Genomic DNA, 27,425 nt, shown 5'->3' with positions numbered 1-27,425 from the left:
CCAGTTGAATTTCAGCGAAACACGTCCACTGCTTGTAGTTTATATACATATACACAGGGGCCCATTTACTTAGTTCGAGCGAAGGAATAGAAGAAAAATAGTTCGAATTTCGAATGTTTTTTTTGGCTGCTATGACCATCGAATGGGCTACTTCGACTACGACCTTCGACTTCGAATCGAAAGATTCGAACTAAAAATCGTTCGACTATTCGACCATTCGATAGTCGAAGTACTGTCTTTTTAAAAAATTCTTCGACCCACTAGTTCGCCACCTAAACCCTACCGAGGCCAATGTTAGTCTATAGGGAAGGTCCCCATAGGCTTCCTAACAATTTTCTGATCGAAGGAATATCCTTAGATCGATGGATTAAAATCCTTCGAATCGTTCGATCGTAGGAATAGCGCAAAATCCTTCGACTTTGATATTCGAAGTCGAAGGATTTTAATTCGGCGGTCGACTATCGAGGGTTAATTAACCCTCGATATTCGACCCTAGGCAAATCTGCCCCACAGTGTCGGACTGGCCCACCAGGATACCAGGAAACTCCCGTTGGGCCCAGGAGTCAGTGGCCCCTCCTGCTTATAAACATTTGGCCTATATTATATGTCGTTTCCCTATTTCTATGAGAACAAAGAGGCTAAATGGATGGAATAATAGATTGTAGTATGTAAAGAAAAGAGAATAGTAGAATAGAGGTTGAGTGAGGAGAGGAAGAATAATAGTACAGGTATAGGATCCCTTATCCGGAAACCCGATATCCAGAAAGTTCCGAATTACGGAATGGCTGTCTCCCATAGACTCCAATTTATCCAAATAATCTAAATTTTTAAAAATGATTTCCTTTTTCTGTGTAATAATAAAACAGTCGCTTGTACTTGATCCCAACTAAGATATTATTAATCCTTATTGGAGGCAAAGCCAGCCTATTGGGTTTATTTCATGTTTATATGATTTTCTAGTAGATCCAAATTACAGAAAGATCCATTATCTGGAAAAGCCCAGATCCCGAGCATTCTGGATAACAGGTCCCATACCTGTAATAATAAAACAGTCGCTTGTACTTGATCCCAACTAAGATATACTTAAACCTTATTGGAAGCAAAACCAGCCTATTGGGTTTATTTCATGTTTAAATGAATTTCTAATAGACATAAGGCATGAAGACCCAAATTACGGAAAGATCTGTTATCCGGAAAACCCCAGGTCCCGAGCATTCTGGATAACAGGTCCCATACCTGTACTGAGAGTGGGCCCCTGGTCTAAGGTTTTTGGATGGGCTCCCAGTATATCAGTCCGACACTGCCGATACATGTTACCTGGTTGCACCAGGGAAAATATTATGTTTATGATTTTGACTGAGCGGCGCTATGATATAATTGTATAATTACACATAATGAAGCCGTTGTATAGAATGTGCGATGCAGACACCCTTGGCTTTCAGTACAACAGCATCACATTCATCATTAGCTTTCTGAGCGAGAACTGAACAGTTGTTCTGTACATGTAACCTTCTCAGTTGCTCCAGCTGATAATGGAAGCTAATTATCGCAGCTTTAGCTGATTATGTGGCTTTTTTTCCCCTTCCCCTGGAAACTCTCTTTATGACAAAGATGAATAATTCAGAAAGAGGAGAAGTCCGGTTTATGAGAATGGCAGAGACACAATACCATTCTAAATATAGATGCATTGCGAGACCTGTGATTTTATCTGGCGCAGTTTTATACTGCTCATATTGCCTGGCTGGGTGCTCGCTGCTGGATGATACTCCGTGAAGAATCCAGCTTCTGCCTCCCATTATACTCTCATCTATTGTGAAGTTGCAGCTTTATTCCGCCCAACAGACAGTGATTATGACGCGCCATTAGCTCTCTATCTGCCTACGTACTCATGGCAGTGGATAAACATGACCATTGCTGCCAGTCCCAGGCTGACAGTTGCACAGCTGCACTGACAATCCACTCTTTGTAAAGATGAGGGTAAATCAATAGAGGGAAAATTTATATGAGTTTGGTGGGAAATGATAAAGGCAAGGGAAGACATTTCTCTATGTAATTGATGTCCTTTGCAGAAAAAGTGCCCATTTGAGGATCTGTATGAACAGTGCAAAGCTGTCCTGAAAGATTTATCTGCTTGGTAGAATTTGGGGGAAATTGGGAAATTATAATTCTAAATGGGGGAGCTGTCATCTACAGATCTGAGGGGTCATTTACGATGAATAGGGCAGTGTGCAAGCCTCCATGTTTTTGCACTATGCACCTTGCACCGTGATGAACACCTATGTGCAAGGGAACACTGATGTTTTAATTACGATCTTTCCTGAAAAAGATCTTTTCAGGAAAGATCGTTAGTTTCAATACACACATGTAGAGTGAATCATCAGTTATACAGGTGGAAACAATAGAATGTACCTGTATCTGACGATTCAGCACTAACAATGGCCGATGTTCGGTTGCCTTCAAAGGCGCCCAATCAAAATTTTCCATCCAGCCCGATCAACAAGCCAACCGATATCCAAGTCTTCTGCCAATATCGGTTGATCTTCTCCCACCATACACGCACAAACATTAATTTCCTACGATATTATCGTTGTGTCTATGGCCACCTTTACACATTAGAGTGTTGGACTGGCCCACCAAGATACCAGGACAACTTGTAGCATGGCTCAGACAGGCTGTATATGTTGGGAAGGCCTTCACATTTCTTTCCAAAACACCCTCGACATTGAGTAATTTAGTAGGAATACCCTAGGGGTTGCACCCATTTCTATTTTCTTTATTATATATTCAGCTGTCTTGAATGTATCAATTCATCTTTTATCACACAAAAATCTTCCCGTAGTTGGAGTCAGCTGCAATGGGTCAATAATAATTTGTCATTGCTATACAAACTCTATTTTGATTCTAGATTGTCATGGCTTCATCTCCGAATGATTTCCTGAGTAATATGTCATCCATTCCATTTGTTTATTTGAAGCTTTATTCCTCTGTACAGAGCAGATATATTCTGGTGCTGTTGGTCTCAAGATCCTGACATCCTGAATTAAGGTTCAGATTTATGATGCCTTAAATTAATTAGAGAGCCATGAAATGCACTTCATACGCTGATATTTTAATTATGCAAGAAGTAATAAATCAGGTTCGGGGGAATTGCTCAGCAGTTAATTACAGTCCTTGCAAAGCAAACCTTCCAAATTCTGTTTGGCTACTCACAGATGTCATTCCAAGTAACTGAGCTAATGCTGCACTGCCATTTACTCTATGAAAAAAATAATGAGATTTTGTTTTGATTTAATGGTGGGGTATCCAGGAGAATTCCAACATAGTTACATAGTTACATAGTTACATAGTTAAATTGGGTTGAAAAAAGACAAAGTCCATCAAGTTCAACCCCTCCAAATGAAAACCCAGCATCCCTACACACACCCCTCCCTACTTTTAATTAAAATTCTATATACCCATACCTATATTAACTATAGAGTTTAGTATCACAATAGCCTTTAATATTATGTCTGTCCAAAAAATCATCCAAGCCATTCTTAAAGGCATTAACTGAATCAGCCATCACAACATCACCCGGCAGTGCATTCCACAACCTCACTGTCCTGACTGTGAAGAACCCTCTACGTTGCTTCAAATGAAAGTTCTTTTCTTCTAGTCTAAAGGGGTGGCCTCTGGTACGGTGATCCACTTTATGGGTAAAAAGGTCCCCTGCCATTTGTCTATAATGTCCTCTAATGTACTTGTAAAGTGTAATCATGTCCCCTCGCAAGCGCCTTTTTTCCAGAGAAAACAACCCCAACCTTGACAGTCTACCCTCATAATTTAAGTCTTCCGTCCCTCTAACCAATTTAGTTGCACGTCTCTGCACTCTCTCCAGCTCATTTATATCCCTCTTAAGGACTGGAGTCCAAAACTGAACTGCATACTCCAGATGAGGCCTTACCAGGGACCTATAAAGAGGCATAATTATGTTTTCATCCCTTGAGTTAATGCCCTTTTTTATGCAAGACAGAACTTTATTTGCTTTAGTAGCCACAGAATGACACTGCCCAGAATTAGACAACGTGTTATCTACAAAGACCCCTAGATCCTTTTCATTTAAGGAAACTCCCAACACATTGCCATTTAGTGTATAACTTGCATTTATATTATTTTTGCCAAAGTGCATAACCTTGCATTTATCAACATTGAACCTCATTTTCCAGTTTGCTGCCCAGTTTTCCAGTTTAGACAGATCACTTTGCAAAGTGGCAGCATCCTGCATGGAACCTATAGTTCTGCACAATTTAGTATCATCTGCAAAAATAGAAACAGTACTTTCAATGCCCACCTCCAGGTCATTAATAAACAAGTTGAAAAGCAAGGGACCTAGTACAGAGCCCTGCGGTACTCCACTAACAACACTGGTCCAATTAGAAAATGTTCCATTTACCACCACTCTTTGTAGTCTATCTTTTAGCCAGTTCGCTATCCAGGTACAAATACTATGTTCCAGGCCAACATTCCTTAATTTAACCAGTAACCTTTTGTGTGGCACTGTATCAAATGCTTTAGCAAAGTCTAAGTAAATCACATCCACTGCCATCCCAGAATCGAGGTCTCTACTTACATTCTCGTAAAAAGAAATTAACACTGTCCAATTGGCTGTCTTTTGCATTCCCTTTAAAATAAAGCCAACTGAGTTACCTGAATTAGTGCTTAATATATGAGAACAATCCAACAATTGAGGATAAATAAATACAATTATATTCAGGATCAAGAGACACAAGGAGGAGGCCTCTGACCTCCAGAGCTTATCCTATAGAAAACTGCTCTACAGTTGTACAATTATTTATGGGCACATGTTTGTGTCTGGCGTCAGATTTTCACTTGAATGCAACAGAAGACATGCATGTAGCAGCAGATGGACCCAGGGTTGGTTTGGGGACCCATCAGAATTCCTAGAATTTTTATAAATTGGGATTTGACAAGCCAGAACCAAACCCAATCTTCTTTGTAATAGCACCCTAAAGATTAAGAGGTCCATAGAAAACAATCAGCAGGTAGTAATATACTGGTCACCTGTTTAAAAGCAAACGTCTTATTGGTTGCTATGGGTTACTGCTCCTGGGCAATCTTACTGCCTTTTATTACATATGGGAGTATTTCTCTCAAAAATCACAAGTGTCATGAAAGTTATTAAAATATCTAAATATAAAAAGTTTGAATGGGAAAAAGTGCAGAAAAAATACGAATATCTCTAAAACCTAGGGCCAGGAGGGGCCGAAATCAGACTGTTTAAATCCGCAGTCTGATTTCAACTGCTACCATCATTCTCTTCTGGAAGCCTTGTCCTATTTCAGAGCAAAATGCAAAGTCTTGCGTTCCTTCGCAGAAATGCACCGAATGTGTTAGTGCCAGAGCCGACACAAGGGTTCCGGACACAAAACAAGAAGAGGATACTGATTGTGCCTGAAATCGGCCTGTGGATTTCAGAAGCCCGTTTTCAGCACCGTCTGGCCCCAGCCTAAAAACATTTTCGGATAATTAATAGCAAAAAAAAAAAATCTGAAAATCTCTAAAACTCTGAATGGCTAAAAAAAAGTCCAATAGGATCAGTTCAGCTCCCTTTGGCTTCTGCTTGACTGCTTCTACTTGAAGAAGATTTGTATTAGTTTTTTTTAATGGTTTTTACACTTAATACATTTTTAGAATTTTAGAGACATTTTTTTTTTTTTAAAAAAAAAAGCTCACATTTTTAGAGAATGAAAAGGAAATCCAAATATTGATAAATAAGCCCCCTAGAGAAGGCAAAAATAGAAAGAATTTAATTGGTATCATAAATCATCATCATCATCATCGTTTATTTATATAGCGCTGTCAAGATATGCAGTGCTTAAATCTTATATGTTTAAGGAATTCCCAAATTGCATCTTCCTTTTATCTAAAAGTGTGGTCTCCATCCCAAGGCTGTTTTTGAGACCTAAATACAAATTTCCTGCAAAAAAGTGTCTCCTTTAGTCTACATAGGGGCTGCCATATTGATCAATACAGACCTTATTTAGCAACCCAGGAACCTTTTCTGCTTTTGTTGCTCCCCAATCATTTTTACAAATTAAAGTTTGGGGGCCCCGAACTAGAATAATCTCATGTTTTATCCTTTTCCTGTTAAACTTCCCAGAATAATAATAATAACAAGCTGTTAGATTGAAATGAAATCGCACATCCCACATGGTAAGTGTATTCACACATGCAGTGTTTGCTGTTGGCGTGTGAGAATTCCCCGTGTAGAGCAGCCCTTTTTGACAGGTCTCTATTTACTGGGAATGAATAATCATCTATGTGACTGAACTGTTTATCTTTCCCTTGCTGATTTATATGATTGTGTTGTTCAATGATTGCAATCCCATAGTAACATACTGCCATAGTTCTGACATTGAATAGCTAATAATAGCAGCTGTTATTTATAACATTAAGGGTCTTCCAAGCAGGGAAAGCCGCTACTTAAAACAGGATTTAAAGCTTTAATGCAAGGCTGTTCCACCTTAAGAATCAACAGCTCAGCTTAGCAAACATTGCATTTAACCTGACAACTAAATAATCAGTTCTGTGAGAAGTTCAGACAGATTCCTGCTGGACAAATGGTCTCAGACTGAATGGATCTGATTGTTCTGCAATTGGCCAAGCAATCAGATTCATGAGTAGGTACAGTATTATATATGGCTGACCTGTCAAGATCACAATGTATGGATGGTGAGGCCATTTTTGGATTACATAGAGTAAAGAACATGGACACTTGTGTTGGAAGCAACCAAACATGTCAATGAAATTGCTAGAATTCTTATATACCCTCAGGGACCTGGAAGAAAAAAAAATATAAAATAACTTTTTGTCTTGAAAAATGTTTTAATTAAATTCCTATATTCCCTATAAGTCATAACATGTGTGTGTTTCCGTTTAGTGCAGTTGCATCGATCTGTTAAAGTAATGTTCTGCTCACCATGTGTTTCCATCCTTACAGCCTGGCTTTACACCCCGACAGAAGCCTTGTTGCGACCGGTCAGGTGGGAAAAGATCCTTACATATGTATATGGGATTCCTATACAGTACAGACAGTTTCCATCCTGAAAGATGTGCATACCCACGGTGTGGCTGGGCTGGCTTTCAATTCAGATGGACAGGTGTGTATAACTTCAACTAACAGAGATGTTTATATTTCATATTGGCTCAGATAGCTGTATTTATACCCTATATTGCTTTTTTTACTGCTCATTTATATGGTGATTTACTGTTCTGCATTTCATGTTCCTGCAATGCAAAATTAAGTATTAGGCTAGAGCCAGAGGGTGCAGAAAGCGGCCTGTTTCAGCCAAAATCCACCCTGTCTACAAGAGCAGCCGGGCAGCAGATTCTCCACCTGCAGAGAATCCATAGGATCTGGCCCAGCCTAAGAGTGGGGTCTGGAGTGCAGTGGGATCAAGTGGCTTGAACAAGGTCAAACTTGTTACTCAAGTCAAGTGAATAGCTATTCCAGTCATGAACTTGAGGTGGCCATGCGCGGGGCGATATAAACTGCCAACAGACTTAAGATAATATCGCATGAAATGAAGATTCGTAAGATTTTTGGACCTTGTGTGAATTGTCCCAAATGTTTTAGTGCCATGGCGATTGGTCATTCAGTCGATCGGACAGATTTATATCGGCTACTGATAATATCTCTGACGATATCAATGGGAGACTGTCACTTCTATTTGTCAGAAGCCCGAGCACCATGCGATTTGTTCTCTTTACTACTTTATATTAATCTGAAGGGTTAAGGTGGCCATACACGGGCCGATAAAAAGCTGCAGACAGACCATGTCGGCAGCTTATTGGCCTGTGTATGGGGCCCCCCGACGGGCTTCACCGATCGAGATCTGGCCGAAAGTCGGGCAGATCTCGATCGGATGGGACAGAAAATCCCGTTGGATTGCGGCCGCATCTATTCGTTGTTGCGGTCCCGCGATCCGACCGCCCGTTTGAACATCGTTAGGATCCGATCGTTGGGCCTTAGGGCCCACGATCGGATCAGCCCGATATTGCCCACCTCAAGGTGGGCATATCGGAGGGAGATCCGCTCGTTTGGCAACATCGCCAAACAAGCAGATCTCTCCATGTATGGCCACCTTTAATTGCAGGTCGGAAGATTGGAACGGACGTTCGTTCATCCGATATATCCTAATAATCTGCACGTCTATGGCTTATTGGCAGTGTATGGGGCCTGACGGGCTTCCCCCGGAATTGTCCAGATGTCATTCAACCAGGTTTAAAAATCGTGTCTGATAGAGGGATGCATCGGTTTGTTGATGTGGTCCTTGGTCCCGCAGCCTGTATTCTCATCATTGTGATCTGATCATTGGGCCCTAGGACCCGTGATTGGATCAGCCTGATGTTGCCCACCTCAAGACGGGCTTATCAGGAAGACATCTGCTCATTTGGCGACCTCACCACATCAGATCTCTGCATGTATTATTTGCCTGTATGGCCAGCTTTAGTCACTAAGCTACCCCTTCTTCCAACATTTACAGACCCCCTGACCTATCATTGTATTTGCCCTTTCTAATATTCAAAATTCTACTTGACATGGAAACTATTCTGTTTTGGTATATAAATATATATTTATGCTATATATACAAATATACTATATAATTTAATAATAATAATATACATGTCTGTAACCTGTTATCAGGAATGCTCGGGACCTGGGATTTTTCTGTGATCTTTCCTTCATTTGCATCTCCATACCTTAAATCTACTAAAAAGCATATAAGAATTAGATAAACCCACTAGACTTGTTTTACCTTCAATAAGGATTAATTATATTTTATATATGATCAGGTACAATGTACTGTTATTACAGAGAAAAAGTAAATCATTTTAAAAATTTTAATTATTTGTTTAAAATGGAGTCTATGGAAAAATGGGCATCCTCTAATTTGGAGCTTTCTGGATAACAGGTTTCCTGCTAGCTAGCATTTTTGGTGCTACTGTATTTTATACTGTCTACAATCTTATTTTCTAAGAGCATTAGACCATTCCTAGTTATTTTAGCTGTTGTACCTCTTCCCAAGTACAAATTTGTAATCATCCATGCCAGCTTGAACCTTGGTGCCATCTCTCTGGGCACAGCTGCAATTCATTTTTGTAATTGAGATTACTGATAACCAAATAAAAATCACTCTGGCTTGGGGGCTCATTTTCTTCCTTTTGGCCATGAAATGTCAGCATGAGATTGTGTTCTTTACTTCTGCTGTTTGTTAAAACAATAGTCTGCCCCTGTCATTTTGTACTGTGTTAGAATGTGGATGCTTTTTGCAGTTGTGTATCTTTTGCGTTCTCCTTGCATGTAGGCAAGGGGATCTTTGTGATGATCACAGCAAAGCTGGAGCTCCATACAAGCCATGAGCCCATATGTTATCAGATACATAACCCATTTCTGCCTCACTGGACTGATTTGGATCATATGGCCGTGCATTACACATAGCCCAATGGATTACGCTTAACTGAATATTTTAGAGACACGCTGTGCCCTCTCTTAAAAACAAAACCTCAATTGGAAAAAAATTGCTTATGCCTGATGAGCTGGTAATTGGAAGCCTTGATTTTTATTCAGATTGCTCCTATTTGAATATGAAATTAGGGTTCAGATTCAGCCAACCCTGGAAGATTTAGCATTTTTCTAAATTGCCAGTGTCTCTATACATTGTCTACCGGAAATCTATGTTCCGTCCTTGCTAGAGCTTCAATTATATAGACGTTCTTATTGATGGTATTGCTTTATTTGCTTGTTTTCCTTATATGTGCCTTACTAATAAAGTTCTCCCATTTTATTTTGCATCAGCGCCTGGCCTCTGTGGGATTGGATGCCAAAAATACAGTCTGCATTTGGGACTGGCAGAAGGGTAAAGTTTTGGCAACAGCTACTGGCCATTCTGACAGGGTAATCTTCTTTACAATTCTTCCAGACTACTGCTAACCACTCCACATTATAAAATTATTTCTTATGTAAGAATGTAAAAGTTTTCCTATGCCCCGAAGATTTAGTTAGCCAGCTAGTCTGGGTCCTTTTTCCCAGAGGGGGAGTAGTTCCACAGAGGTTATAAAAAGGCATGCTCCATTAGTGATGTGTGGGCCGGCCCGATACCCGCAGGGTATACCCAGGTGGGTTCGGGCAGACCTTGCACTCTTCTGTGCGGGTTAGGGTTGGGTGCGGGTCGGGGAAATCCCGAACCGCACATCACTATGCCCCATGTGTTCTGCCTCTTTCTGGTGAACCCACCCTCTGGAGGAGGTGGTGTGATGCTGATAGGGCCTGAGGTGGAGGTAGACCTCAGTATAGGAGCATACAAGTGTCATCAGGTCAGAAACTGTAATAGGTCACTATAGGAGTGACAGATAGTTTCAGGAAAGTTAATGAGCAGCTAAGGCTCCAACAAGGAGTTTAGTGAAGGGTTAGTACCCTGTGGTGACAAGGCCGCCAGGTTAGGGACTCAAGTGGTCAGGCTCAGGGATAGAGAGTGTGGAGTGTGGGACCAGCTGTGAGATTCAACTTCAATGGGGATTGTGCACCAGATGCAGGTAATACAATCCAGTGAGAAAGCTGACTAACAAGGATCAGACAGTATCTGTGAGTAATACATTTGTGTAAATGACCTGCTGCCACCACATGTTCATGGTGTGTACCATCTGAGCATATATCTTGAATCTGTGAAGTAATTGACCATTGAGAAGTGTACCATCGGTTCAATAAATCGTTTGGCTGTTTTAAAGAACCACTGGCGCCCAAGTTATTTGATCATGAGTGATTGCTGTGTGTGCTTCTACCCGAGTAGCAATACCTTCCTCCATCCCATAAGCGGGGCCCCACCTGAATATAGAGAAGCTAATTATAGTGTGCCTACCAGGAGTTGCTGGGAGTTGGACCCCTTGCTCGGGTTCCGGTACCAGTGTGTATAGTAACCCAAGGAAGGTTAAGGCAGACCCTGACCCATCCACCTGTTATACTTATAAATATATAATACACAAAAGCCATGAATATCCTGTAAATTATATCCTTATAAACGGTGAGTAGTGATGTCATCAGTTATAAACGGTGAGTAGTGATGTCATTTCTGTCACATGACTTACTAAAATTTGTGTATTATAATAAATAAAGTACCCCCAGTTGTAAAATATGAGGATATTAGAAGTTACCTCGGAGTTCCATGACCTGTATATAAACACTCGGCCTTCGGCCTCATGTTTTATATGGTCATGAAACAGACAATTAAAAACAGCTGCTAATTCATAATATACAAACCAATTTTCTTCTTTTCTACATTTCTGACAGATATTTGATATCTCCTGGGATCCATTTCAGTCAAACAGACTGGTTAGCTGTGGAGTTAAGCACATAAAGGTGCGTTTTTTTCTGTTAAAAACAATTTTAGTATTACCAATTAAACCTGTCCCGGTTTTAATAACTTTATATTCCTCATTGCAGTTACAGAAAGGAAATCTAAATCTACATTAAACGAGTTAAGCCACGTTCCTTAGTATAAATTCTCTTAAGCTTTTGGGGCTGTGATTCTTGCTGGTAGTGATTTGGGAGTTGCTGGTAGAACCTCATACATTTATTACTACACTAAAAACTTGGGAGGCCTTTGTGCCCTCCAAATGTGGCACTGCTGCTCCTGGTATGGTTGAGATATAACAGCAGCTGGAAGACACAATAGCCAGCCCTGGTTTTCTGAAGCAGAACCTTCCAGTGATGAACATGGTTAGCAGATATTTTTCCAATATCCATACTATCATATCTGCTCTTTTTGGCAAAAAAAATCCAAGTTTCCTAACAGAGCAGTTCACATTCATGTCCTTCCTATCATATTTACTCTATATCACTTCTCAATATCCAATCCAGGAAGAACTTACCTGTGAGAGACATGGTGACCAGAACAGGTCATATTGCCTTCTTTTTTATAACTGCTCTCTGTCGTTCACTAATCCAAGCTGAACATATTTGTATGAGACATTGTGATCTGTACAGGTCATGTTGATGTCCTTCCTATCACATGAGCCATTCCAGGCAGACAGTAACTGTGTGAGAATCTGATCACAACAATTCATATTCACACCCTTCCTATCTTATCAGCCCAATATAATTTCCCATCACCCAATCCAAGCATAAGGGGCCAAATCTATTTCCTTTCTATTGATTTTCTCTTTGCATCAGATCCGAAAAATATCTACCAGTGACAATCTTGATCAGCAAGGATAATGTATGCAGTCTTCTCTCATTATCTCAATACTAGTGCCATTACCAGGTCTACAAACCATTACTTAGGCTTTCAACATTCACTGATATGTTCTTCTTTTTCCCATGTGCCATCATTACAGATATCTCCCATACTTACATGATTACGGTGCAGGGGCAATGAAACCAGCCTGATTCTCAGCCTTTGGGTTTTTTTATGTTGTGTGCAGATCTCAATTTAGAGCTTACTGTACATATTTGGGGCAAAGTGATAAACTTCTATACATCTGCTTATGCTTTAGCAGCTCTGTAGCTATACCCACAACAATTACAGCCTCAGGTGCTTTCCTTAGTAGTCTGTGAAAGACAAGATCTTCCTTGAAGGGTATAATGTACTTGTACTTCAGCCAACTATAATCCACTCCAACAGAACGGCAGTCTCACATTGTTCGTTTCTCTATGATCTTGGCAGCAGCTTGCTGGGACAGATACACTTACTGGAACGGACTGTGTGTATGTATACAATGTTTAGTGGGCCTGATCAAATCATTGTACTGTCACATTGGACCATGCTAATACCTTTACCAACAAGGAAGTCCCATACCTTTATTGTACAGAATAAAAATGTTGTTGTTCAAACATTTTTAAGAAAATAGCTTGTTTGTAATATTTAACACCAACAATATTTGTAGAAGATGAACCAAAGCTGCTCTGTTACATTTCTACAGTTCTGGATCTTGTGTGGAAATGCTCTCACTGCTAAAAGGGGAATTTTTGGGAAAACTGGAGATCTGCAAACCATCCTGTGTTTGGCCTGCGCAAAAGATGATGTCACATACTCGGGGGCATTAAATGGTGATATCTATGTATGGAAAGGGCTCACTTTGACACGAACCATTCAAGGAGCTCACAGTGTAAGTACTTGCTCATTTTTTGCCTGTACCATTGTACCATTGATGTGTTAAATAATATCTACAATTACACTGTATGCAGAATTGAATTTTAGAAGATAACCCTTGGTATAAAATGATGAACATAACGAACACTGAAGAATGTTTTTTTCTGAAGTTAATCCAAGCAACACCTGATTATCACAGGCAACATACAGGCTTTACACTTCACTATTGATATCACAGTTGGGGAACACAGGTTGCAATTATATAAATAGGGGAGCACTGAGACCTCATTCCATTTCCAAATGAACCTCACAGTTTTTACACATATGGGGGGCTCTTGAGGCCTTGCTTTCATTCCAAGTGAACTTCACAGTTTGTACGTGTATGGGAGTCACCGAGGCTTCACTGTTTTTCCTAGTAAAAACTAACTAATTCCAAATCAGCCTTACATTTTGTCCATGTATGGGGACCACTGAGGCCTTGCTCTAATTCCAAATACACCTCATTCTTTGTACATGTATGGGGACCACTGAGGCCTCTGTCTATTCCCAAACAAACCTCACAGTTTTCTACATATATGGAGGCTGCTGAGGCCTTGCTCTCATTCCAAATGAACCTTAACTGTTTGTACATGTATGGAGACCACTGAGGCCTTGCTCTACTTCTAAATAAACTTCTTTCTTTGTATATGTATGTGGACCACTGAGGCCTCCCTCTATTTCCAAATGAACCTCACAGTTTGTACATATATGGAGGCTGCTGTGACCTTGTTCTAATTCCAATTGTACATGTAGAGGGATACCGAGACTGCGCTCTAATTCTAAATAAACCCTCCAGTTTGTACGTTTATGGAGACTATTGAGGCCTTCATCACATGGGCATAGGTTATTGAACGCAGAAGGCCTTATTTATCTATTTTTTGCATTTATTGTGCAGACTGTGCTGTACAGCTTCCTTCCCTGAGGGAACTTGAAATAAAATCAAGAGACTCTGATGAAACAGTCCCCGGTGCCAATATTATAATGACAATCATTATGAATGCTTTCTTGGCTTTGATAATCAACTGTTTAAAAAGCCTTCAGTAAATGTTGGCGTCACCTTCTTTTACTTATCAAAATAAAAGCATAATTTTTGTCATTATGATTATTACAGTGACCAATCCATAATCAGCCCGTGCAGTTTCCTGCTTTTATGTACTGTATGTATTGGACTTGTTTCTTGTCTCAATAATTGCACAGTGCTGAGCCAATGGTATTGAAGCATTAATCTATATAAATAAATGATGATCATTAATTTCCTGCATATCTGCAGAAAATGACATAATAAACCCAGTAACAGCTTTTTAGCATATTTAGTGCTTTTCTTGAAACTGTTCACGGCTTCTCCTTAATCCATCAGTGCAGCCACAAAGAGATAAAAGTTCATATTGGAAATTTACTGCTTACGTTCATCACCGAGATGCAGTCTCTTACTCTTTCACAACTCAGTCTTTCTGTTGCCTGTGGATGATTTGATGCTTAATTGTGACCCATTAGACCATTGGCGGCACCAATACAGCCTCTTCTCAGATCAGAAATGCTCTATAAATCTAAACAATGAGAGACAACATGATAAGTGCCTTGTGCCATCATCCTCTGGAGTCACAACTTTTACCGAACTGCAGCTCCCAGCATTCTGTACACATGGGCCCAGTTGTAGATCTGCAAGAGCCGGAGCACAGGAGATTTTTTTTACACAGTAGTTTCATTCATTCCGTTCACTCTAATATGCGAAAACGTTTTACTTCCTGATGTTTTTTTAATGACTTAATGTTTTAACCAATGTAGGTTAATGATGTTAAAATTAAAAATCTCAAGCATTGCAGCTGTATAAATATATTTTTGCTCATGCATAAGGTTACAGTGTAACATCCAAAAACATTTAAAAATAGTAATACTAGTGACCATGTTGGAAGAGATTATGGGTAGGGTGGTAACTCTTAAATGGTTTTCAGATAAAGGGGTATATTTATCAAAGAGTGAAGTTAATAGTGAAGTTCCGCCACTAGAGTGAAATTCCGCCACTCCTCATTCATTTCTATGGGATTTTTAAGGGCTTATTCATCAAAGGGTGAAATTTCACTTTCACCCATTGATAAATACGCCTTTCAAAATCCCATAGAAATGAATTGAGAGCTGCGGAATTTCCCTCTAGTGGCGGAACTTCACTCTTTGATAAATTTACCCCGTAGACTGATCTCTAGAGGGTGTTAAAGACAAAAATCAGGCATGCTAAAATAAAGCAGTAAGAATGGTTTTCTATACGCTGAAACTTTACTGTCAGCAATATGGGCTGTAGACCACTATGTCCACCATAGACTTTCTCAGCCACAAAGATGCAGAGAAAGTCAGACGCTTTGCAGTGTTGAAGTTAGTGATGCATCAAATCCATATATATTGGGTTTAGATCACCAGAACACCAAAGTCTGCCATAGAAGATTTGTTTGAATTCCAAACTGAATCCAATCCCTAATTTGAATATTCCAATTTGAGAAAGATAAAAAATGCAGACATTGATTTGTCCAGAGCTGTAACTGCTCCTAAATGTAGCTCTTCCAGCACAATAGGTACTTGCCAACATCTTACCCCCTCCGTCGAATTGTAAATTTGAATTTTCGAGTGTCAAAATTCTAATTTTAATCCCCCTATTCTAATGTAAATTCAAATGTGAGATTGATCACTCCTCGACCATGGAAACAGTCCTAATTTGAATATTTGCGACTTAAAACCTGCCGAATTCATTTACAAGTCAATGGCAGAGGTCAGTTTAGCCATTTGGAAATTTTTATTGCCTTCCTGACATTCAGGTTTTTTTCGGGAGAAAAACTCGATTCGTACTAATCGAATACGAATCAAATACGACTCAAATTTTCAGGTCGGAACCATTCGAATATTAGACATTCCAATTTTTTCTTAACCTCTCAGTCGAATTGTGAGTATTTTAGAATTAACAAAAAATTCACATGAATTCAAAAATCGACCCCAAGTATCTGTGCACTAAGCCACATGGTTTTTATTAATTGGTTTGCTTGTGCTATGCAGTAGATGTTTTAGATTTAATATGATACCAACAATAATCAGGTGCATGTCCATCAAAAAACTAATTATTTTAACTATGGTTTACATTGAAGGCTGGGATATTTAGCATGTATGCCTGTGAAGAAGGCTTTGCTACAGGAGGAAGGGACGGCTGCATACGCCTGTGGGACACCGATTTCAAGTCAATCACTAAAATTGATCTTAGAGAAAGTGAACAAGGTTATAAAGGTAAGTACATCATCATGAATTACATGTCGGTAGTAATTAGTTTGCCTTTCATTGAGAATTGCCAGAGCTGCAGTCTATACACATTAGTATATTGAGGTTGTAAAGGACACAGTCACCTAATGTAGGCCTTGCTTTTCTGTTGATTGAGTTGCTAAATTTGCAGCAATTGTGTTTTTGTAGCTACTGCTGGGATGGTGCCATCTTGACATTCCTGATATTATTCTTTTCTAATCACCAGCCATATAAACATGGTCACTGACATCAGCGGGGTCCCTTCCAAACAACAGCTTGTCAATGTTCTGAATGTGCCGTGTTGTATTATTGTTATATGTAAACCCAAGGTGCTCCATTATCATTTCTGCTTAAAGCACATGTTTATTTATATCTTGATCTGAGATATATTAATAAGTGATAATTCAGCTAGACATCTCCTGGATGGCTGCAGTATTAATATATCTTATTTAGGATATTCTAGGCTGTACCATGAGCCTTTTTGGCTGCAGGAAACATTCACTATTTGCGTTGAATCCTTTTACCCAGGGCTTTCTATCCGGAGTGTCTGTTGGAAAGCTGATCGAATTCTTGCTGGGACCCAAGACAGTGAAATATTTGAGGTGATGGTGAGAGAAAGAGATAAACCCATGCTCATAATGCAGGGACACTGTGAAGGAGAGCTTTGGGCTCTTTCTCTGCACCCTAAGAAGCCCTTAGCAGTTACGGGCAGTGATGATCGCTCAGTAAGGTAAGGCATTAGAAAATCTATGCTTGTTGGCATAAAATAGATTTTTTAAAATTAAATGGTACGTTCAGTGGAAGTACTGTATATGGAGGGTGCTTTTAGATTTTTTGGCACCACATTTTTGGCTGCTGAAAAATGTGTTGCTCAAACCACCTGAAAGCACATTTGCCATTACTCTATTGATAGGTGGGACAGAGAAGCAGTACAAAATTGGAGAGTAGCAATATACAGGTACGGGAAACCCATTATCTGGAATATATGGCCCACTCGCACACCCTGGCTTTCTTGATTAGCGCCTGGTGCACGGTGATGGAGGGATCAGCACCCTCCCAGACAAATAGTTCCAAAAGATTCACTGGCACCCAAGGCTGGTTCAAGCAGGTACCATCCTTTGCGTGTTTATTTGCAGTTGTGCAATGTTTGTCAAGCATGACAAAGGGGTACAACCCCGAAACGTTGCACAACTGCAAATAAACACGCACGGTATTGTCCCTGCTTGAACCAGCCTTGAGTGCCAGTGAATCTTTTGAAACCCATTAATTGGAAAGGCTGCCTCCCATACACGCCATTTTATCCAAATAATTAAAATTTTTAAAACTGATTTCCTTTTTCTGTGTAATTATAAAACAATAGCTTGTACTTGATCCCAACTAAGATATAATTAATCCTTATTGGAAGCAAAACCAGCCTTTTGGTTTAATTTAACCTTTACATGATTTTCTAGTAGACTTAAGGTGTGGAGATCCGAATTACGAAAAGATCCATTATCTGGAAAACCCCCAGGTCCCGAGCATTCTGGATAACAGGTCCCATACCTGTTTTTACTATGATAAGAAGACCCAGTTACCAGAAGGAAATAAGCAGGCAGTGTGTTATGATAGTTTGGATATTGAGGGAAAGAGATGAAATGCAGCTGAGATAATTGAAGAGGTGGATAAAGGAGGGGGCATAAAAAAGAATCATCTGTCATTCAATGACAGGCATCTTAATAGCTTTACTGAAAACCTATTATGTAAATGCCTGTCACCAGTGACAGCTTCCCTTTCTCTAGATGGATGGATGTTTTGTATATTATATTCTGATAAGGGCTGTTTACTCTTACAAACACAGTTCAGATATAAATACAGTTTTAGGCTGATGCAATAAGACTTATTTTATTAGCACTTGGGTTCCAGGTACAGTAAATGATCTTCATTTTTTAGATTATGGAGCCTCGCAGATCATGCGCTCATTGCCCGCTGCAATATGGAAGAGGCAGTACGGAGTGTGGCTTTCAGTCCCGATGGATCGCAACTAGCTCTTGGAATGAAGGATGGCTCCTTCACTGTACTCAGGGTTAGGTAAGAAGATATATGCAATTTATGCTTATATGTGCTGGCATCAGTGTGTAACTACTGACCAGCATAAGCAATAAGTTTGTATGAGCTGATTCAGTAGTACAAAGTCATAGTAGTACAGAATAATCTCTATTATCTGCAAACCCTTTCACAATAAATTATTTTAATCAACCATTTGTCATTTTTTCCTGATCAACTGTATCGCTCCAAATTATTTTAAATAGCCCAGCATACATTTACTTAGATCATTTAGGTTTTTTAAGAGTTTTATTTTTTTATTTTTTTTTGTAGATTGTACATTTATTTCTAAATTTTGGGGGGGAAACTATTTCTGTAAAGCTCCATGAAGCTTATTTGCAAATGGAGGTGCTGTCATACATGCAAGAGGGGGAAGCACATTTATCAAGGGTCGAATTTTGAATTCATGTGAGTTTCTGTAAACTCCCATAAATTCTAAATTTGACCAATTGAAATGTATTAATAAAATCAAATTTTCTCAGCTCGGACGAATTGAATTGACCAGAAAACTCGATTTGAATTTGATTCAAATTAGAAAAGCTTGATTAGATTTTAAAAATCTCGATTCATGCTGCAAACATCACCAAATTGATCCCTGAGTCTCTCCCATTGACTTATACAGCAATTCGGCAGGTTTAAGGTGGCAAATAGTCGAATTAGAGTTCTTAAAGGGCCAGAGTATGATAAATCTCGAAATTCGAATTCGAATTAAAATTCACAATTTGAATTTGACAGTTTTGACCCAAAAAAAATTAGAAAATTCGAATACAAATAAATCTTCCCCTTAGTGTGCATTGATGCAATTTACAAAAGTGCTTACTATTACAAATCCATGCTCCTAGCAACTTGCAGTGAGCATCAGTGCAGCCTTCAGCCTACTGTAAGGAATTGTGTACATGGATGCTAGAGAACTCTAGACTATTTCTACTATTACTAATTCCAGTGTATTTGGGGGAAAAACACTGCATTGTGGTTAAACTACACTGATCCAAATTTTACACTTAGCACTTTGCAGTAGCTTATTAAATAAGCCTTTAGGTCTCATGAATGGATTATTAGATGCTAGTTGTCCTAATATACTGTATAATATCACTGCTGTCACGTCATTAGACATCAATTCATTAAAGGGATACTGTCATGGGGAAAAAAACATTTTTTCAAAATGAATCAGTTAAGAGTGCTGCTCTAGCAGAATTCTGCGCTGAAATCCATTTCTCAAAAGAGCAAACAGATTTTTTTATATTCAATTTTAAAATCTGACATGGGGCTAGATATTTTGTCAATTTCCCAGCTGCCCATGGTCATGTGACTTGTGCCTGCACTTTAGGAGAGAAATGCTTTCTGGCAGGCTGCTGTTTTTCCTTCTCAATGTAACTGATTGTGTCTCAGTGAGACATGGGTTTTTACTATTGAGTGTTGTTCTTAGATCTACCAGGCAGCTGTTATCTTGTGTTAGGGAGCTGTTATCTGGTTACCTTCCCATTGTTCTTTTGTTTGGCTGCTGGGGGGAAAAAGGGAGGGGGGTGATATCACTCTAACTTGCAGTACAGCAGTAAAGAGTGATTGAAGTTTATCAGAGCACAAGTCACATGACTGGGGTCAGCTGGGAAATTGACAATATGTCTAGCCCCATGTCAGATTTCAAAACTGAATATAAAAAAATCTGTTTGCTCTTTTGAGAAATGAATTTCAGTGCAGAATTCTGCTGGAGCAGCACTATTAACTGATTCATTTTGAAAATTTTTTTTTTTTCCCATGACAGTATCCCTTTAACTTACCCTGTGTCTCCTGTGCTGGCAAGATGGGTGGGGGCAGCCTAATAGGTGGACTCATGACTAACTGACATAGACAAAGTTGATGTCACGAGTAACATTTCAACATGTTCCTCACCAACTCTTTGAATGTCGCTCACAGTGGCCTCAAAGCAGGAGCTTATTTTTGAATTCCAGGCTTGGAGGCAAGTTTTTGTGCATAAAAAACATTTGTACTGCCAAACAGAACCTCCTGTAGACTACCAGTCCACATAGGGGCTACCAATAGCCAATCACAGCCCTTATTTGGCACCCCCTTAAACTATGTTCATGCTTGTGTTGCTCGCGGGTTAAAAAGTTTGGGTACCCCCGATCTAATGGCGTATTGTAAAAAAGTAAACAGAGTAGAATTTTCAGTTTTTTCAAGTGGTTTCTGTTTTATTTCAGAGATATGACAGAGGTGGTGCACATTAAAGACAGGAAAGAAGTGATCCATGAAATGAAATTTTCCCCGGATGGCTCGTATCTGGCAGTGGGCTCCAATGATGGCCTTGTAGATGTCTATGCAGTTGCACAGAGGTACAAAAAGACTGGAGAGTGCAACAAGTCTTCCAGTTTTATAACTCACCTCGACTGGTCTGTGGACAGCAATTACTTGCAAACAAACGACGGTGCTGGAGAAAGACTTTTCTATAAGATGCCTTGTAAGTTTTCTTAAAATATAGGCATGCCTTTAAAAAGATGGCTTAGCTTTAAATATCTGAGCACAATATCTGCTTACCATTATATTATTTGTAATACCTAAACTGTCTTGCTAACATCACAATGTAGTCTTTACGTTCTACCAGCTCTTCCGTGCTTTTACATTCTGCCAATTTCTAATGACTCCTATGTGAGTTCAAGGAATTTTAGGTAAAAGTTATCAAAAGCTTTGACCTGCAAAGCTATGTAACGATGATACACACATACATACACACACAAGGTCATTCATTTGGACTTATGTGAAAAAGGTGCAAGGCTTACAGAGTCCCTCAATTTTTTCCATTGCAAAATAATAGATTCTCTGGAATGCAAAGGGACCTTGCATCAGGTCACAATAGGACAAGGGAAGGGTTGCATGACTCTGTGAGCCTAAGGAATGTTGAGAAATGGTTCTTTGGAAACTCAGACAGACTATCATGGTTTTCTGTCAATCTGTGCAATCAGGTTTGCAAATCTTTTATTATTGGCAGTTTGAATAGTGTTTATTTAATTTTCCAAATAAACCCAACGTAATGAGCCCATGTTGAAAAAATCTGTACTTTTTTTCTAGGGGATGCACTGAATTCTTATTTTTTGGGTTCGGTCAAATCCCATATCTTTCATGCAGGATTTTTCAGGTTTTCATAGGATCAGCTAGGCACTTGGATTCTGCTGAATCCTGCTGAAAAAGGCTCAGATTTGGAAGAAACCAGAACTGAATCCTGAATTCTGTTCATCCCTAATTGTTTTCACTTTAAAGGGGAATAAAATTTATAATCACGTCAGGGAAGGAAAGCAAGATGGGCAATTAGCTGCACAAGATGGAAGCTGGTTATGGGCAAGACAGAGTGGAGCTAAAATAATGAAATTCAGAAACACGATAGGAGATACAGAAAGGGGTTGCACAAAGAAAAGAAAAGCTTTGAAAATATTCCCTTGACTTATTCTAGAAGTTGGACATTTGCTATGTTCTGGAGCTTTCAGCACTGATCTAATTAAAAGCGCACCATAGTTGGCAGAAGGGTATGGTTGTGTGCCAGATTCTTTATTTAGATCCTCCCATTCTGTACTTTATAACCAGCATAGCGGATGGTATATTTTATCTTTTTTATGTTATCTTTCTCATCTACTCTGGGTACCTGCATTGCTGTAGCTCCCTTAAATGCAACTTGTGAAGCTGCCAAGGGAATGAGAGATCACATATCAACAGAACTGTTCTAAACCACCTAACTCAGCACTTTCATCCTGAATTAGGGACGGGAAATCATAGGAGAGTTGCATTAGTACATATTCTGCTTATAAAGCATAATGCAGGCAGTTCAGAGCTCACCAAAACATAGTTCAGTACCCCACTTCAGTAACTTACCCACTGAACCTCTGTGGACTTATGGGGTCACAATTTAGGGATAATAGTTTGGTGGGCATGTATCTCAACCTGTAATGCTAATAAAATGTGGTGCACATGTATTTAAATGCATTACCATAGAAATATGTTTTTTTTTTACATTTTAGCTGGGAAACATCTCACAAACAAGGATGAAATCAAAGCAATTCATTGGTTTTCATGGACGTGTGTGGTGGGACCTGAAGTGAGTGGAATATGGCCAAAATACACAGATATTACAGATATCAACTCAGTGGATGCCAATTTCAGCAGCACAGCAGCAGTGACTGGAGATGACTTTGGGCTGGTTAAATTGTTCCGGTTTCCCAGCTTGAAAAAAGGTACGTGCTCTCATGCCATAGAGGTGAATTATACCCACGTCGCTTTTGGCCATCAGCAGTTCATACAGTTACCCTAGCAACCAGGTGGCAGTTTGAAATTTAGAAAAGAAAATGCTTAAGAGAAAAAAACAATAATAACAATAGACAAAGACAATAAAAATAATGCTAGTTGAACTGCTGCTAATTTGAACCAATCTATAACATAGTAAATGTTAATTTAAAGGGATACTGTCATGGGAAAAAACATTTTTTTCAAAATGAATCAGTTAATAGTGTTGCTCCAGCAGAATTCTGCGCTGAAATCCATTTCTCAAAAGAGCAAACAGATTTTTTTATATTCAATTTTGAAATCTGACATGGGGCTAGACATATTGTCAATTTCCCAGCTGCCCCCAGTCATGTGACTTGTGCTCTGATAAACTTCAGTCACTCTTTACTGCTGTACTGCAAGTTGGAGTAATATCATCCCCTCCCTTTCCCCCCCAGCAGCCTAAGGGTAAGGCCACACTAAGCGATAGCGCGGCGACTTGACTCACGGCGACTTTTCGCCGCGACTTTTAAACGGCAATCGCTGGCGAAACTTTGGCGCTGGCGTCTATGGGGAATCGCTGCGTAAAAACACACGCGGCGATCTTTTTTCTATTGTCGCTCGAAATCGCCTCGCTAGGCGATTTCAAGCGACAATAGAAAAAAGATCGCCGCGTGTGTTTTTACGCTGGCGATTTTGCGCGATTCCCCATAGACGCCAGCGCCAAAGTTTCGCCAGCGATTGCGGATTAAAAGTCGCGGCGAAAAGTCGCCGCGAGTCAAATCGCCGCGCTATCGCTTAGTGTGGCCTTACCCTAACAACAGAACAATGGGAAGGTAACCAGATAGCAGCTCCCTAACACAAGATAACAGCTGCCTGGTAGATCTAAGAACAACACTCAATAGTAAAAACCCATGTCCCACTGAGACACATTCAGTTACATTGAGAAGGAAAAACAGCAGCCTGCCAGAAAGCATTTCTCTCCTAAAGTGGAGGCACAAGTCACATGACCAGGGGCAGCTGGGAAATTGACAAAATGTCTAGCCCCATGTCAGATTTCAAAATTGAATATAAAAAAATCTGTTTTCTCTTTTGAGAAATGGATTTCAGTGCAGAATCCTGCTGGAGTAGCACTATTAACTGATGTGTTTTGAAAAAAACATGTTTTCTGATGACAGGATCCCTTTAAGGGAGAGCTTTCTTTTTAAAGAGGAGCATAAAAATGGATCTAAGTTGTTTAAAGAACAAGGAAAGGGCTAATCAAAGAATACCTCAAAGCAGCCATTTGGAAAGCTTTGGCCAAATATTGAACCCTAATGTGGTTAAAAAATGCTTTTACTTCCTCGCTGATGATGAAAAGTCATGTGATTTTATGGATTTGGATTCAGTTTGGCCAGGCAGAGTGATTTAGCCAAATCTAAATCCTGCTGAAAAAGGCAGAATCTTGGCCAAATATCTAACCAAATCCTGGATTTGGTGCATCCCTAGTTGTTTTACACAGTTTCATAAATAGACCCCTTGTTGTAGTATAGGGTGCAAATTGAATCCCCAAACACTAGAGAAAGAAATCATTTGCGTTGTTCAGAGTGCTGCATATGGGTCCCTCTGTTAATACTGAGTCAGCGTATAAAAGTGGGTATAAAAGGAGCTGCCACACTGTAGTAGAGCAAAGCCTAGTGCACAATCATCTGTGAATGTAGATGTTTTTACCCACTGAAATTTTTGTTTTTTTACTATTTTAGGAGCCAAATTTCGCAAATACGTTGGTCACTCGGCACATGTGACTAATGTTCGGTGGTCACATGACTGCCAGTGGGTTTTAAGCACCGGGGGAGCAGACCATTCTGTTTTTCAGTGGAGGTTCATTCCCGAAGGAATAACAAATGGTGTGATTGAAACGGCTCCTCAAGGTATGGCTGCACTTGGCTTTTGTTCATTCCTCATGTTTCAGCTGTATATCAGTTTAGACTTGTTGTTCTGCCATATACACTGTATTAATAATAAACAACTCATCCATGCTGCATTAAGATGAACATCTCAATATCTTTACTTGGTTTACAGCTGATACAATACTGCAAGGTATTTCAGTTTGTCTGCTGAAAATCCGTTTATATAATTTTAAGAACAGAAAAAGAAAGCATCTGTTGCACAGGTTTAGGAGCCAATAATATATTCACTTGACTGACCATTATAATTGCACTCTTGCAGAGGGGATAATTGATTCCTGCAGTGATGATTCTGATTCTGATTTGTCCGATGTCCCAGAACTGGACTCCGATATTGAACAGGAGACTCAAATCAACTATGATCGCCAGGTCAGTAAAGAACTAAACATGACTTCACATATGGAACGTGATCACTACCATTTGATATGATGAAGTGCCCTTTGCTAGAATAGAAGTGAAATGTACCAAAACAGATAGAATCACCAAAGTCTAACATCTCAGATCTAATCATCTTGAGAATTCTCAGAATGCTTTATTCTAGTGGTTCCCAAATTGTGGGGTTGGGAGGGGTCAGGCTTGAGTAGTGGCTTGGGGGTCTCACTCTCAGCCTGAAGGCCAGATAGGTTCCAATTAGGGGTGAGTAATTATTTGCTGTCTTAGATGTTCCTATTAAATTATGAACTAATGACTAACACACTTCCGCTTACAGTATCTGTATTCATTTCATAAGATAATGGCCCCCTGAACTGAAAATTTTACAGCTGTTGCTTTATTCTTAGCCTATAACAGCTTTTTTCATGCCATTAATTCATCATAAGGAGATGTAAATAATAATTATTGGAATGTTTAAGAAAAAACCTGCCAATACAATATCACACTGGCTGGAGCTTTGTTCACCCAAGAGGCTGAAAAGTCTCAAAGTGTATTTTAACATCACATACAATGTGATTCCAAAGGACATCAACCTTGTCTCAAAGCACCTTGCGGGGAACACACCAAAGCCTCAGTATTCAGTATGAGAACGTTGAGGGAAGGAGAAAATAGCCAGGATGGCCCCAACCGTATTACAGAACCATTAAGGATAATGATAAAGGGCACAGGCAAGATGGCTGCACACAGTATGATTCACAGCTAAATGGTAAAGTCCATTAGAGTAAAACATAGAGGCTGGTGCTTTCTCGCCTTTTACTTTTATAAATAGGAGCCTATATTTCCTTTGTAATTTGTGAGCAAGCTAATCATCCAGAATAGAGTTGAAAGCGGCGAAGCACAGCAACAAAAGCATGAATTTGTGAGCAGAGACAGAAGATTGCCTTTTCTTTCCCCCTGCAGTTCCAGGCCATTATGTCGGTTCTAGAAATATTTGATGGAAACATTTCGCATTCTAATTAGACTGAAAAGCTTTTCGGCAGAAGCAATCATTCCTACCGGCAGTGACCGTAAATTCACTGTCTGCTGCTCTTTGCATTTGCCTGACAGAAGGAATGCACCCTGACTGCTAATGAATTTGATACGCCATATCCAAACTGGATCTCATAATAACCAGAGCTGCCATGTCTGATTCATTATACTGTCTTACTCCTTAATCTCTTTATTTATCTTGAGCCTTGCTACCCAAGTCCTGACATTGCTAAATGCAAAATCCCTTAAGGTCCCCATAGACGCAAAGATTTTTCTTTGCTGAACAACCGATTTTGGCGAAATCCGACCAATCCGTCAAATTATCGTGAAGTTAGTGGGAATCGAACGATTGTACATCTTACGATTTTTCGTCCATCTGTCAGAAAATTGATCGGCCAGGTTATAAAAATGTTATCGGTCCCTGTGCAATCTATCTATGTCTGCAGGGCCAAGCAGGCAGCTCCCCTCAGTTTTCCTGGCAATATTGCCTGAAATGGTCTTTTTAGTTGATGGACATCGTACATTTAAATGATCGGTTCGAGATAATCGTGGTCTCACGATAACAAAAAGATCTTTTAAAGATGTTTACATCTATGGCCAGCTTTATATTCTAGGTTCTACTTGTAAGGTTAATATTCTGTGTGCTATGCCCTTGCTCACCTGTCTAGAGCTGAATAATGATCAAGGCTCTGTAGACACCCCAGCAGGGCTAGTTGACCCAAAAGATAGTCCTTATCTTGGCAACATAAGAATATGTTCTGGCATAAAGAACCAGGAGGGGTTGCATGGTGTTTAGCCCTTAGTGAGGGAATACAGAGTTATGGAAGATAGCTTATAGTACAAGTTGATCCAGGGACTGGTCCCATTGCATCTTGAAGTCAGGAAGGATTTTTTGTCCCCTCTGATGCAAATTAGAGAGGGTTCCGAAGGGTTGTTTGCCTTCCTCTGGATCAACTGGCAGTTAGGCAGGTTATATATAGACTTAAAAGGTTGAACTTGATGGACTGGTGTCTTTTTCCAACCTAACTTACTATGTAAAGGTGGCCATAGACGCAAAGATGGGGTGCAGCACTTATCTACCCAAAGGTGACCCCTTTTCTTTTGCTTCTTTTACAATGGCAAAACTGAACTGTTCTCCCCGTGCCTGAGTTGGGTTTCCTCCACGATAGGATCTGTGTGTCTATGGCCACCTTTACTATGTAAATATACCTGCCTCAAATACAGCATGGCAAGAGAAGGGAGGGGCCCCAGATCACTACCCTGTTAAGGACCCCATTTGGCTTCAATC

At 39.8% G+C, this 27,425-nt stretch overlaps 1 protein-coding gene across 9 annotated transcripts in view; it reads left to right on the top strand.

The window, feature by feature from the left end:
* The window catches only part of LOC108716080 (echinoderm microtubule-associated protein-like 6), a 112,611-nt gene that overhangs the window by 15,888 nt on the left and 69,298 nt on the right, over positions 1 to 27,425 (top strand). For all 9 annotated transcript variants that reach the window (XR_005961176.1, XR_005961175.1, XM_041562439.1 and 6 more), the window contains exons 2-12: positions 7,001 to 7,160; positions 9,860 to 9,958; positions 11,348 to 11,416; positions 12,979 to 13,164; positions 16,316 to 16,451; positions 16,992 to 17,193; positions 18,393 to 18,530; positions 20,744 to 21,000; positions 22,550 to 22,762; positions 24,533 to 24,700; positions 24,999 to 25,105. Coding sequence is in view for 7 of the 9 variants with exons in the window: in XM_041562439.1 (XP_041418373.1) it covers positions 7,001 to 7,160; positions 9,860 to 9,958; positions 11,348 to 11,416; positions 12,979 to 13,164; positions 16,316 to 16,451; positions 16,992 to 17,193; positions 18,393 to 18,530; positions 20,744 to 21,000; positions 22,550 to 22,762; positions 24,533 to 24,700; positions 24,999 to 25,105 (1,735 nt within the window). In the remaining 2 variants the exon portion in view is untranslated. The remainder of the gene's footprint in view (positions 1 to 7,000; positions 7,161 to 9,859; positions 9,959 to 11,347; positions 11,417 to 12,978; positions 13,165 to 16,315; positions 16,452 to 16,991; positions 17,194 to 18,392; positions 18,531 to 20,743; positions 21,001 to 22,549; positions 22,763 to 24,532; positions 24,701 to 24,998; positions 25,106 to 27,425) is intronic.

Source organism: Xenopus laevis, chromosome 5L, assembly GCF_017654675.1.
Source record: "Xenopus laevis strain J_2021 chromosome 5L, Xenopus_laevis_v10.1, whole genome shotgun sequence".
Taxonomy (NCBI): domain Eukaryota; kingdom Metazoa; phylum Chordata; class Amphibia; order Anura; family Pipidae; genus Xenopus; species Xenopus laevis.
The sequence above is the reverse complement of the archived record's forward strand: the minus strand, read 5'-3'. Positions and strand labels throughout refer to the sequence as shown.